General features: G+C 43.2%; 1 protein-coding gene across 1 annotated transcript in view; it reads right to left on the bottom strand.

The window, feature by feature from the left end:
- Nucleotides 1–2718: 2718 nt before the first annotated feature.
- The window catches only part of LOC118219783 (SH2 domain-containing protein 4B-like), a 28367-nt gene continuing 15937 nt past the window's right edge, over nt 2719–15148 (bottom strand). Inside the window, exons 5-8 of the mRNA XM_035403191.1 lie at nt 14354–14666; nt 12476–12603; nt 4652–4872; nt 2719–3965 (exon numbers count right to left, since the gene is read on the bottom strand). Coding sequence (XP_035259082.1) covers nt 3852–3965; nt 4652–4872; nt 12476–12603; nt 14354–14666 — 776 coding nt within the window. The 3' untranslated portion in view covers nt 2719–3851. The remainder of the gene's footprint in view (nt 3966–4651; nt 4873–12475; nt 12604–14353; nt 14667–15148) is intronic.

Below are 15148 nucleotides of genomic sequence, written 5' to 3'. Positions count from 1 at the left end.
GTCTCCTTAGCACTACATGCGTCGTAAGGTATACCTTAAGGTCTTCCTTTAGTCGTCGAGCTGTTTCCCAGCGCCTCCTTAGCTAAAGTATACCTTTAGAAGGGTGGACTGAGGCACTCGTAGCTGTCCCTTAGCGATGCGCTCTGCTCATCCTCTCACAGTTTTAGCCTTATTAGGCCAACATTTTGCTTTTAAAATCGACAGATGACATAGACAGTTAAATAAGAACTTTATGAAAATTTATTATCCAAACGTTTCTCTGCATAGCACATCATGAGAATGTTGTCGTTTCACCTGTCTATTCCCATCATGATGGTAATAAAGTATAGGGCCTATCCATAATACTAATCCAATTTGTGAAAAAAAATAAGCTTATATTATTTTTATGTAATGGAGCTTACTGAGGATATGGCTTTTCTGACTGCACACTCTGTAGAAATTAGTTCATTTGTGTGTGAGTCAATGATCACACTGACTTGGAACAAACCACCGGTTTATTAAGAATATAAAACCCGTGTGAGCAAAGCCGACATTGAGTGAGTATACTTGCATGGCCGAACTAGACGGAACTAAAGCACGTTGATTGGCCTAGCCATAAACACACATACGGTGGCTCATAATGAACAAACAGGACAAATAATCTACACCCCTTTCCTTTAGCTCACACCGCCTAGCCTATATAAACAAAATAGCACTGGGTAAACATTTCTTTCTTACCATGTTGTTTTATGATTTTCAGTAAACAACCCAATAATGATATTCTTGGTTAAACTTAAGACTATCCAACAGCATATCAAGGTGGATGAACATATTACTTTAACAGGTAGGCCTAATTCATAAGGCATACCCGGTATAGAATGAATCATGATCAATTTCCACAGACGTTCTTTTGCCTTTCATCTACGATCATTTTTGCACTGCAGAGGAAAGTCCGCGGGAATCAGTGGATGTTTTGCTACAGTTGCCTATACATTGTGTGACAAAAACAAATTAACCTTAGACCTTTGTTTCAATAAGAACAAAATAATTTACCCATATGTAGCCTATATCCTTTTTCCTGGACTTCCAAGAAGTCCCAGACTATGGCTTATATGTCCCGATTGATGCTCTTTATTTTATCTTTTGTAGCCTACATGCTGAAGAAACCCACACTAGATCCTTCAGTCATTCAGAACTACCCGCCCGGTATATCTCTCCTCCCTTTCCTATCCAAAACACTTGAACGTGCTGCATCTAACCAGCTCTCTGCTTTCTTCTCTGAGAACAACCTGCTTGACCCCCACCAGTCTGGCTTCAGGCCTGGCCACTCGACCGAGATTGCACTCCTCTCGGTCAATGAGTCACTCCATGCCGCACGAGCAGCCTCCCTCTCCTCTGTCCTGATTCTTCTAGACCTCTCCGCTGCATTTGACACTGTGGACCACTCTACCCTCCTGTCCTCCCTGGCAGCAACAGGGATCTGCGGCACAGTCCTTGACTGGATTGAGTCTTACCTCTCTGACCGTTCCTTCCTGGTTGCCTGGGCGGGTAAGGTATCACCACCTCGTCCCCTCGCCACCGGAGTTCCCCAGGGCTCAGTCCTCGGTCCCCTTCTCTTCTCCTTATACACCAGATCCCTTGGCCCTGTAATCTCTGCCCATAGCTTGTCCTGTCACTCCTATGCCGACGACACGCAACTCTTTCTCTCCTTCTCCCCATCGGACACACAGGTCCCTGCCCGCATCTCCGCTTGCCTGAGGGACATCCAGAGCTGGATGGACAATCACCACCTGAAGCTTAACCCGGGAAAGACGGAGCTAATCTTTATTCCTGCTCTATCCTCTCCCCTCCTCGACTTTTCCATTTCCCTAGGGGACACCTTAGTGACATCATCACCCTGTGCCAAGAATCTCGGAGTGGCGATGGACAACAGGTTGTCCCTCTCCAAGAACATCGCAGCAGTAACCCGGGCATGCAGATTTTTCCTGTATAACATCCGGAGAATCCGCCCCTTTCTCACCACCTGCTCTACCCAGCTCCTGGTCCAAGCAATGGTTCTATCCCGCCTGGACTACTGCAACTCTCTTCTGGCTGGACTACCGGCATCTGCCATCAGACCCCTGCAACTCATTCAGAATGCTGCAGCTCGTCTGGTCTTCAACCTCCCCAGACACTCCCACGTCACTCCCCTGCTCACTACCCTCCACTGGCTGCCTGTTATAGCTCGCATCATATTTGAAACATTGGTCCTAGCATACCAGACAGTCAAGGGATCAGCCCCAGCATACCTCCACAAGATATTCAAACCCTACATGCCAGCCAGATCCCTCCGTTCTGCTACCTCAGGACGCCTGGCACCTCCCCCTCTTCGCACCTGCGCTTCCAGAACACGTCTCCTGTCTGTTCTGGCCCCACAATGGTGGAATGACCTCCCCGTGGAGGTCAGAACAGCTGAGACACTGACCCATTTCAAGTGACGACTGAAAACTCACCTCTTCAGGCTGCACCTCTCCTCATCCCTTCCTACCTCCCTGTAATCTCTTAAATGACTGTAAGCTTAGGGTTGTAACTAGGTAGCTGTTTCGTAGGTGACTTAGTTAATGCACCTGTCTTAACTATTGCTTGTATTTTTCCATAGACTGCGTTGTTGCTGTTCTCGTTTGTGTTAGTGTTAATCAGTTTAACCTTCAGGGTCCAAGTTGAACTATGTGGTTGTTCCCTGCACTTGGACTGGTACTTCTCTCTAGGGTTTTCATCATACTTGTTCCTGGTTATGGTTATACACTTTGTTGTACGTCGCTCTGGATAAGAGCGTCTGCCAAATGCCTGTAATGTAATGTAATGTAAAGATTCACTATAACTCAAAATTTGGCATAGGTATTAATAATTTTGGGCTTAATTGTATATATATATATATATATATGTATATATACACACACACACACATATACTCATATAAATAGATCTATATGCAGCAGATCTGTGTAATGTACATCTTTGTGCAACATATCTGTCTACTGAAGATCTATATCTACATGTTGGTCACCAGTCGGCACCCTGAGCCGACCAGAGGAGGATGGGTTTACCCCTTGAGCCTGGTTCCTTCCCAGGTTTCTTCCGATCTGCCACAGAGAGTTTTTCCTTGCCACTGTTGCCTTAGGCTTGCTCCTGTGGGGGTTTAGGCCAGGGTTGTCTGTAAAGCGTATTGGGACAACTGCTGTAAAATACGCTATACAAATAAAATTTGATTGATTGATTGACATATGCAGCAGATCTGTACTGTAGATCAATATGCAGCATATCTGTGTAATGTACATCTATGTATGTGCAGCAGATCTGTTTATGGTAGATAAATGCCCATAGCTGATATGTAGACGGCATTGTGCCCAGGTAAATACGACACTGGCAGGATACAGGAAGCCTTTGTTCCCAGCAGGTAATGACCCGCAGAGTGACGCGGGCAGTATTTATTGCGTATCTATGTGCCAGTGCGTCCATGACCCCTCCCCCTCCCCTTTCCAGTGTGCAAATTCTCCCTGCTGAATAGGCTTCAGTCAGTGGAAACACGCTCACTTACAGCACAGGATCACACTGGTAAAGCGGAACATGCCTTTTGTGCCCTTCTTCCCTGCGCTTTCAGGTCAGGAGCAGGGGAATTTATCAGGTCTTTGTGTCTGACTGTGACTCAAGTGGCTTTTTTTTTGCGAGGACAATGCTGGACCGCTGGTTTATTCATGCGCCCCACGGTAACCGGAGCACATTTTTATGGCCGCTGCCTGGGGTGCGCTCAGAGACAGTGCTGCCGGTGCGGGCAGAGTTAGGATTATGGTGTGTGGAACACCGAGGAAATGTTAGGGTGAGGGTAGGTGGGATTACTGAAGTTTGGAGGTTTGGAGGTCTTGAAATAATCCACCAAAGTCTGAGGAGGAGCTTCTCTCACAGGACTCCTGCAACAGCTCTCCTCCTGATGTAGTGATCACCTCCTCCTAAACACACACACAAGCAAACCTGACCATCTGACAATGCAAAATTGTGACAGTATTGTGTTACAGATTTACAGTAATTTATAAAATGGAAAATACTGGTCTCACATTCATTATTAAAGTTTGCAGTCTGTACATGATACCTGAAATGCTGGAGTACACAAGCTGTCATTTCAGTTGGACAAATGCTCAGTAAAAGCATTTAAAAATTATTTATGAATAAATTGGCATTTTCAATCTGTCCAATCTGTGTCCAATCTACAAACATCAGATTCAATCAGGTGTCTAGAAACAGCATTGAACATGTCAAGTTTAATCTTCATTATCCAAAACATAATCAACTACAAATGTCACATTTAGAAAGTATCAAATGATAGCATTAAACATCACATTTGGTGTTGTCTAATGACAGTATTTAGCATATGATATATTTAAACAGTGGTACATTTGCATGTAATGGGAGTTTGAATAGGATCAATCTCTATGCTAAACATTTGAGTGAGAGTCTGTGTTCGTCTTTACCCATGGAAGTCACATGCACATGAATATACACAGCAAATGAGTTTTACACCCATATACACAGTCTGGCCTGATACTAGCTGGATGCATGTATGCTACAAACGGTCTGCTTTTCACTGAGCCAAACCTTTCCACCTAAAAAGGGTCAGATGAGTGTGGGCAGGGCCTACCTTGTGAAAATCAATGAGGTCTGCCAGAGTGGCATGCCGGCTCTGGTCGACACCCAGAAAACTGTAATAGTCCCCCGAGGCGTCGATAAGGAAGTGCTTGAAGCCAGCGGCTGTGCGGTAAGACAGGGTGTACCCCCGAATCCGCTCGCTCAACCTGACCAGGAAGCACCCCTCCCCAGCGTTCATCAACAGAGATTCAGATTCCTGACGAGTGATTATGCCTGGAGAGAGAGAGAGAAAGAGCAAGAGAACGGGATGGGGGAACTATAGAATCTGAACCTTCAGTTATGAATAAAAGCTTATTTCCTTCAAATCATCTCATTGCAGATTATACATACGTACACTATGTGCACTATTTTACATAGCCTAATTACATTCAAAGACAAAGAAATTGCAGTGAAGTCAAGAGTTCCCAAAAAAGGCAATCAAAAGCCGCGTTTCCACCGCAGGAACTATACCCCGGAACTAGGAACTTTTTGAGGAACTCAGTGCGTTCCACCGCAGGAACTAGGGTCTAAATTTAGTTCTGGGGGCTTTGTTTTACCCCCAAAAGGTTCCTGCTCGGGGGGTAGTACTTTCCAAAAGTACAGGAACCTTTTGGGTGGAGCTTGCAGCGCTGAACATTTATGATTGGTCGAGTACTCACGGGATTTTTTGTGTCTATTTTCAGGCGCCATGTTTGAAAATATGCAGGCGCAAACCAATTTATTTTCATAATAACTTCAAATCAAACTTGTATGTTATGCGGCGCAGTAGCCTACTTTTGGTTATAGCCTGCCAACGTCTTGGAATTATAACGTGTGCTCTTCTGTTCTTGTCTTGCTTTAGTATTCGTTTTTATAAATGCGAAGCAATTCGTGCTGGGACAGCATATTACGTACTAAAACATTCAAACCGGATTAATTCGGTTGTGCTGAATATTTTCTTCCGGATTTTCTTAGCCTGTTGTAATTGACTCAAAAACGTTTGATATAGTTATGTGAGGTATGCGGTAGTTCTGCGTAATTCACATTGGTGATACAGTAAAAGCAAACTTGAAATCACCTCCTGCACTTTTTGTCAGGGTAAAATAACAGGTTAATTCTAGTAATCGTACCTTTAGCTTTTCTGACTGCCGTAATTTTACTCTGCCATTCTTCAATTCCACAAAAAGACCAGGAAGACTATGGACTAATTTATGGTGCATGGTTCGCATCTGGAGGGCACACTTCGCTGCTCGGCTAGCAGTAACTTCGAAGGAAAACAAACGGTGGCTGTACCACTACTAATTTAAATTTTCACGCAAGTCCGAGTTTTCGTTCTATTCTTGCATTTTGCGATTAGCCTATATGGAATGATGATGAGAAAGTAATCAAACAGCAAATTGTTTACAACGTGTGCATGTTTTCTGCTGTTGTTGCCAGTTAGCCTATATTGGAAATGTGAATGCATTCTGTCGCTTCGGATGTCAAGACATGAAAGCGAATGTTCGCATAAAAACATAATGAATGTGTTTGAGAGGATATATAAAACAGTTACAATATGACTATTGGCCTGTTATATCCTATTTGTTGCATAACGGTCCAAGTTCAACTACCAACGACAGTTTTGCTTGACAGCGGTACAATATGCCCAAACAGCTGCAGAAGAATATTTCAATTCCATGTGATTAAATCGATAAAATCAATAAATACAAAAGTAACCATATATAGTCATTGTTGGTAACCCGTTGTATATAAGTGGAATAAACCCCTCCGGGCTGTCCCGGTTATTAGAAAATAATGTAGGCTACTTCGGTGGTAGTATGGGGTTACAGAAGAAATCATATGACAGATGGACCGACGACAACGCCGCTTTTTCATACGTCAGTGGGCTAATTTGCCTAATCTTCGCGGGACTTTAGACCCCGGTGGAAACGCAGACAACCATTGGCTGAAGGAACCTTTTAGTTCCTGGTAAAGTAGTTCCTGGGACTGAAGTTTCGGGTAATTTTGGTGGAAACGCGGCTAAACTAAAACCAAAAAGTTGGGAAAACACTTAGGTGCTACCTAATCAGCCAGATAAAACACAAGTAATTTACGAGGTCTAATGGCTGTTTTCTGCCCTCCGGTATCCCCTCTTTCTCAACCTCTCTCCCTCTTGGGCTGTCTCCTGCTCTATGTGCGATATGTTTAGTTACTCTTTCTCCGCCGTTAACGATAGCTTTACTTGTGATAAGTGTAGGTTAAATGCTAGGCTGACGGAGAAGATTGCTGAATTGGAAACTCACATCCATACCTTACATGAAATTCGAGATAGTGAGAAGTTTACAGAATCCTTCTTGGTTCCGGATTCACCAGCTAGTCTGTCTAAGTTAGCACCCAGCTGAGCCTTTGCAGCAAGGCGGGTGGATTACAGTTCGGGAACGTAGTCGAAAATTTAAGCCACCAGTGCTCCAACGTCCTATTCACGTTTCAAACAGTCCCCCCCCCCCCCCCCCCCCCCCCCCCCCCCCCCCCCCCCCCCCCCCCCCCCCTCAGCAACACACCAGCTGTGAAACCTGTTGAAAAAACTCTGGTAATTGGCGACTCTATTTTAAGAAACATGAATTTAGCAACTCCAGCGACCATAGTACAATGCATTCCTGGGGCTAGAGCGACCGACATCGAGGCAAATTTAAAAGTGCTGGCTAAGGCTAAACGTAAGTTTTGTAAAATTGTTATTCATGTCGGCGCTAACGATATCCGGTTGAAGCAATTGGAAATCACCAAAGATAATTTTAAATCGGTGTGTGAATTGGCGAAACAGATGTCTGGGTCAGTTATTTGCTTTGGCCCCATTCCCTCTCGGCGTGGTGACGAAATCTACAGCAGATTGACATCACTAAATTGCTGGTTGTCTGTTTGGTGCCCTGAAAATGGTGTTGGCTTTATAGACCACTGGAATACTTTCTGGGGGAGGCCTGGTCTTTTGAAAAGAGATGGTATTCACCCCTCGTGGGAGGGTGCCGCTCTTATCTCTAGTAATTTGTCGTATAGTCTTAGAAATTCCATTTCCTGACACACCAGAACCACGGCCAGGCAGCAGACCTACTGTCTTACACAGATTTCTGCTTGTTCCCAAAAACTGCTGCCCAGGTTACATGCTATTGAGATAGTGTCTGTCCCTCGACCAAAATTAAGCCTTGCTAAAAAGCACACTAGGGGTGTTTGTATGGCTAATCTGCAAAAAATCAGACCTTGTTATTCTACTAATAATGCAGCTGACCAAACTCAGCTAAAAACTCAGCTAAAAATTGGATTAATTAATATCAGATCACTAGCCCCTAAGGCAACTCTTATGAATATATTGCCTTAAATGAATCCACCCCTCCTGGCTACAGCTATACTCACATGCCCCGTCTGACAGGTCATGGCGGTGGTGTTGCTGCTGTATGTAATTCTAATCTTTTTGCTACTTTGAAATCTGGCTTCAAATGTAACTTTTTTGAAGTGCTTGTTCTCAGTTTTGCACATCCGGACAAAAAAGCAGTCAGTTTCATCCTTGCGATTGTATACAGGCCACCAGGGCCATACAGTGACTTTTTACTAGAGTTTTCTGATTTCCTTTCCAGCCTGGTTGCTAATTCAGATAAAGAAGTAATTGTAGGGGACTTCAATATTCACATGGATAGTGAAGGCGATCCTCTCAGATCAGCATTCTTGTCTATCATTGAATCTGTTGGCTTCGATCAACATATACATCAGTCCACACATTCTCATAACCATACTCTTGATCTGGTCTTAACTAATGATACAGAAATTGCAAATATAGCAGTTATGCCTGTGGTGTGGGGATGGCTGGTTTAAGCAGCCACACCTGCCCTGGGTCAAGCTAATTAGACCTGGCCAATTGGGTAATTGGTTAAGAATTGGATAATTGGCCAGGCTAATTGGGCCCAGGAACAGGAGTGGCTGCACCTGTGCATAGTGAGGTAATCGGTGCGCACAGGTTAAATCTGCCATCTCCACCCACACAAAGGGAGCCTCTCTGTCATGACAGTGTTTTACATCTGCTCCTTGGCAGTAACATCTTGCCAAACCCTTGTAAATAAATCTGGACTGTTGGAACATCATCTCCCTGTGTCTCTGTGCTGGAGGGCCCCTAGGAAAGCCACTTCGGTGGCCTGTGGCAGGCGTGTTTGCCACAATGCCTAATAACCCTGTCATGGTTCTGTGGTTTGTCAGCGTGTCCCTTTTTGGGCCGCCAGATGGCGGCACTTCAGTTTTTAGTTCTGTTCAGTTACCCTGTTTAATTGTATTAATTGTGGACGGAGTGTAGCACAGTGGGTAAGGAACTGGGCTTGTAACCGAAAGGTCGCAGGTTCGATTCCCGGGTAAGGACACTGCCGTTGTACCCTTGAGCAAGGTACTTTACCTCCATTGCTTCAGTATATATCCAGCTGTATAAATGGATACAATGTAAAATGCTATGTAAAAAGTTGTGTAAGTCGCTCTGGATAAGAGCGTCTGCTAAATGCCTCTAATGTAATGTAATGTATTATTGTTTTCAATTATTCTATTATTGTTTTTGGGTTGTCTCGTTTTCCTTTCCCTCTCTGTGGCCTGATTGTTCATTGTGCCCTCCTGTGTCTCGTCAGCGTCGTGTCTATTTAAGTTCCCTTCTTCCCTGACTCAGGTGCTGGATCCTTTTGTGTGTGCTTTTCCGTTTTTGCTTCGGTGTGTGTCCCCATGTGTACTTCTGACTCTGTGTTTTGTTACGAGTGTGTTTCTACCCTGCCCGTGTTCTGGTTTGGCATTGTTTTGGTTTTTCTGGGCTTTCTTTGTTTTTTGCGTTTTACGAACTCTGCTTGGACTTTTTGAAACTTGCCCTGCGTGGCTTTGTTTTTTTGATCTGCTTGGTTTTTGGTTCTTATTAATAGTTACTTTCTCGGTTTGGATTACCCTTTTGGATTTTGAGTATTTTTTTGACTCTGCGTTTGGGTCCATTCCCTCGCTGCCCGTGACAAACCCTGTGCTATCTGACCATTATTTAATTACTTTCCAACTTTCACAAGTCTGTCATGTGTCACCAGATCCTTCATTCTACCTGGTCGTAAGCTTTTCTCCAGGACTGCAAATGCTTTTATTAATGAGCTCCCAGGCTCATTTGTGCACTGTGGGGATTTTCTTGGCTCATGCCCAAACGCATACAAAAATGCAAGCATTAGCTCGATTGATCAGCTGACAGACAACATAAATTACGTACTTTCCAGAACCCTGGATACTTTCGCACCTCTTAAGAAGAGGAAAGTCCGCTATAAGAAATTAGCACCCTGGTACAATACATGACCATACTTGCGCTCTCGAACAAGCTTCACGCCAACTTGAGCACAAATGGCATTCTACTAAATTGCAGGTATTCCTCCAGGACTGGAAAGACAGTCTACTAACTTACAAACATGCCCTCTCCACAGCACGTTCCTCATACTTCTGTACTTTAATAGATGAACATAGAATATGGTAATAATGGTAGTGGGGCCAAAGTCCCTGAGATGCAAACAATCTGACTATATGCTTAACATTGATGGAATCTCTATTACTTCAAGTGCTGTAATCAAAGATCTTGGTGTTACCTTTGATCCAGATCTTGCATTTTATATACATATTAAAAACATCTCTAGGGTTGCTTTTTATCACTTGAGAAATATCTCAAAAATTCGGAAAATATTGTCCTATTATTGTGCTAGTTCATGCTTTTGTTACTTCAAGATTAGATTACTGCAATGCTCTTTTGTCTGGAAGTGCAAATTCCTCTCTGAAAGGGCTCCAGCTAATTCAAAATGCAGCAGCTCGTATTCTCACTAGAACAAGGAGATTCGAGCACATCAGCCCAGTGTTAGCACCGCTTCACTGGTTGCCAGTTAAATTCTGAATAGACTATAAGATACTACTTCTTACCTTTAAAGCCTTACATGGGCTTGCCCCTTTGTACTTAAATGATTTACTTCTTCCTTATAGAGGGTATGCACATGACGTCACAGTAAGTGGAAGTCGCTGCGGTTACACTCACTGAGTGGCAAAAAGACTACTGAGTGGCAGCGTTAGCGTTCAGCTTGAATGCTGCGAAAACACAAAAAACACATCTAAAATGGGAAAGAGTTGTTGTGCTATTGACTGTACAAATAGATTCAACAAGAAATCGGAGCTATCTTTTTACAGACTGCCAAAAGCTAAAGAAAACAGAAGCAAATAAATCACTGCAATTTGCAGAAACAACTGGAATCCAGGCACCGAAACGTGGATTTGCAGTTGTCATTTTGTGTAAGGTATGTTGGATTTTTTTGGAGTGGGTGGCGGGCATAGCTATAGAGTCTCTGGTGGACTGAGCGGTTAGTGCTGTCACTGGATCATCATCCGGTAGTGCTGTGTTAAGCTGAACCGGTCATGGTCTGGCAAGCCTGCCCTCATGGCTGCGTTGGCCCTTGCCTGTTTCCCTTAGCTATTCTGCCATAGCCTTATTCTGCCGGGGCTTTCCTTATTGCACGCAGGTACCTCTGTCTCTCCTGCTCTGCTTGCTAATTGACCTTTTGAACCCCCTAACAATGTTTTTTTTCTCGTTTTCCTCGGCTCTGAGCACCTGTCCGGAGCTCTAGCCCAAGTTTGCTGAGCACCCCCCGGAGCTCCAGCCCTAGACCAGCTAGACCAGCTGAGCACCCCCGCCTCCTGTCACTGTTGACTTTCCATAACAAAACGGTGCCTGCCCACAGCAGATGGGTTCCCCCTCTGAGTCTGGTTCTGCTCAAGGTTTCTTCCTGCTATCAGTCAGGGAGTTTTTCCTTGCCACTGTTGCCCTAGGCTTACTCTTTGGGGGCCCTGTTCTCTGTAAAGCTGCTTTGTAGCAAAGCTCCTTTGTTAAAAGCGCTATACAAATAAATATTTAATTGAATTAGGTGCTGAAAAAATATAGATTTATCGGGCAGCTCATAACATGCAAAAAGCTAATAAGCTGTGGTGCAAAGGAGGCTATCTGCACTGATGTGCTGACTATCTGGTGGTGACCCTTTTCGAACCCAACCTCTCTTCCTCAGGCAAAATCTTACAGAAGTACATTCAAAAGTAAATTGCAGAGTTCAACAATTTTGCTTGCATGCTTACTTGCGTGCCCTGTTGACCAGGGCAAAAAAAAGTGTCAGGTGTCAAATGAGTAAAACTGATTGGCAAATTATAGTATAAAATAATTCAGGACTACTTCACAATTCATTTGGTGGAAAATTAACACAGAAGCAGAGGTGCATCAGAAAAAAACTGATTTGGCAGAGGTCCCATTTGTTACTACACTGGAGACCATTAACCAACCATAGAATTGGAATTCTAGTACAGTACACTTTTGATCAATGAAAGTGTAGTGTCTTCAACATAGTAACATACATTGCGACAACCAACTGGAGACATACTGCGGTGCTTCAATTAGTTCATAATGTTTTTAGGATGAGGCTAAACTAAGAAAGCTTAGTAAACTGGCACATACCATAGTGAAAGTCAGTGCTTTTAATTTCATATCTTTTTCATGTATCACAGAAATAAGACTTTGCATCTGAAACCATACTGACTGATATCTATAAAGAAATTACCACTGAGGGCCTGAATAGGTGTGCGTGCGTGTGCGTGTGTGTGTGTGTGTTTTCTAGGACAAAGTGTGCCTCAGGTTTCACCAGGGAATCTGGCTGAATGCCATTATTCACCTTTCTTCAGGTGCACTTCATTGGGAACCACATACTGTGACCAAATATGCTGGGAGCAGCCAGTGAATTATTTAGAGGTGCCTACACAGCAATCATTTTCTTTTGCAGATGGTGTATTTGGGGTGTTACACTTAAGTACCCACCATGGAACCACGGGGCAATGTTGTTGCTGTTTCTCTCATACCCAGCTCTTTTGGGCCTCTGCTCATCTCTGAACCAATGCAGGATGGAGTCCCGAGAGCAGGGGCGGGGTGGCCACACCCACGTGGAACTGGGGGGGGGCGGGGGCACACATTCATAATCAGAGCTGGATCACTCATCCACCAAATATTTCATGCAATGATTGCAAATGAGCCTTCTGCAGTTCTTTTTTGGTGATATTGCACTTTAGTATTCATGAGATTAATACTGATGTCCACTTATGTAGATGTGGAATGTAATGTAAGAGCAATTTGGGCTTTTTCCTCGCTCAAAATAGGGTTTAGGTGGTGACTTGGTGTGACACTGACTGCAGTCAGTCCAGCTTTACTGCCACAGTGGACTCAACACATTGTCTCCCTATTTTTAGAAAGTAAAGTTCTGGTCTTCAAGAGACCACCACAATGCATTGAGATGTAGGCCATAAAAAGTGAAACATACAGAATTTTTAAAAAATTGGAACAATTCAAATGTTTATTGAAGGCTTGCATATTGTAACTGTCAATATTGAGGGTAGAATATAGCCTTTTCTGAAGGATTTACAAATTTTAAGGGCGGCGTTCTATAGGAATAGTAATATTTTGCATTGTAATATGTCTTGGAATGTGTTTTATTTTGTCACTCAAAACATAGGGTGTAAAATTTAATTATCTTTTAACTCAATTAATCCACACATATGCTAACTTACTGCATTTAAATTATTTTGATACATGACTACACTCAAAGAATGCTTGCAACTGTCCCTTGTCACTGGTGCTACTTGTACCCTACGTAACATTAAAGGGTTTTCAGAATTTTACTTCTCAGTTCAATCTTGACAATGATCAGCAATGTTTCAGTTTCCTTAACCTCTTTGTCTAGATTCTCAGACAAACTTTGCTGGAATCCTCAAATTAAAACGATTTAATTCGTACAAAATTGCAAAAAACAAAAAACAATGTTGGAGTTATACTACTGTAATTAAGTAATATTTACTTATTATTATGGTTTTCCCTTGCATAAATTACTGCAATATCATTTGGGCCAATATCATCATACTAAAATGCTCCGTATCCAGCTGCTTCAAAACCATTGCATTCAAATCACATCATATGCAGGCTACTCAGCTCATTCACAATCACTCTTTAAGAAATTAGCTATGCTCCACATTTATCAAGCAAACATACTCCAGACGGCACAGTTTGTCTTCAAAGCAATTCATAATCAGCTCCCCCCATGTATAGCTTCTTCTGGAGAAATTAGGAAAATCATAATTATAACCCAAGATGTAAGAGACAACTTCATTTGCCTCTTGCTCAAACAACCATGTGTCAGTTCAGTCTTCATTTCAAATGAGTTTTTAATCAACTTCCTGCCCATTACTTTTACCTTTATCCGATCTGTTTTTAAAAAAAGTCAAATGGCATTTAATTCATTGAAAAAACACTTCTAAGTCATTTCAATGCAGGAAAAACCCTGGCAATTATACCTTGGCCCAGAAAGCGTCTCAGAGTAGCTGTGTAGATCTAGGATCAGTTTTGCCTTTTAGTTCATAAAAGATAAGAATGGGATAGAAGGAGGGAAACCTGATTCTAGATTAGCATTTTTGTTCTGAGATGCTTTAGGAATACAAGCCCTGGCAGCAGTGAAAAGTGCTGATTACACACCTCTCTGTCTGTGTTTCTCTCTGCATCCACCTACCTGGTGTGTGTGCATGTGTGTGTGTGTGTGTGTGTGTGTCTGAGAGAGAGATAGACAGAGAGAGAGCAAGAGAGATAGTGTGTGTTTGTGTGTGTGTGCGAGAAAGAGAGAGAGAGATAGCGTGTATACGTGTGTGTGTGTACCTGTCAGTGAGGCGCACAGCGGTTGTGCTGTGTCTGCGGTTCTGGTGCCAACGGTTGTGTACTGTGGGCGGCTGCCCGCTGGGGTTGGTTGTGGACTGGATGGCTTCAGTGGGTGACGGTGTAATTGAAGACTCCATCACGGAGCTGTGCCAGCGGTTCTGCCCTGATCCATTGAGGTGGGTTTTCTGGAACAGGCCGCTGATCCCAGCCACCAACCCTTTCTCGATTGCCCGGAGCGACTGTCGCTTATACTCATCTCTCGCCCTCCGGGCCTTAAACTTCATCTCCTCATCTGCTGCCTTTGAGCGCTGCACTGCCAGTCAAATCACAGCTTCAGTCAAAATTACAGCACTGCACTGCTAACCACCCAGCCATCCAATACAGTTGAGGCCAAAAGTTTACATACACCTAGGCTAAAGATTTTAAAATTTGTTCATATGAGAGGTAATTTTAAAACAATCAATTAGAGACAGATTTATTTCAGCTTTAATTCACTATATCAGAATTCCAGTGGGTCAAAAATTTACATACGCTAAGTTGGTTGTCTCTTTAACCCCTTAGCGCACATGCCAAATCTGGCCAATCCTTGCCCATTTAGGGGTACCCTATTTAAAGCTTTATAACTCCAGATGTGAGCATCACAGAGACTTGAGAAATGGCTTAAATGAAGCAAGATATTTGTACCATTTTCAATACTACCTAAATGTATTCAATTTATTCCTAAATTATGAATATAAACTGTGTCACAAATGCAATTGCCTAGGAAAAAAAATCAAAAATCAATTTGCCCATTTT

Source organism: Anguilla anguilla, chromosome 2 (assembly GCF_013347855.1).
Source record: "Anguilla anguilla isolate fAngAng1 chromosome 2, fAngAng1.pri, whole genome shotgun sequence".
Classification (NCBI taxonomy): Eukaryota; Metazoa; Chordata; class Actinopteri; order Anguilliformes; family Anguillidae; genus Anguilla; species Anguilla anguilla.
The sequence above is the reverse complement of the archived record's forward strand: the minus strand, read 5'-3'. Positions and strand labels throughout refer to the sequence as shown.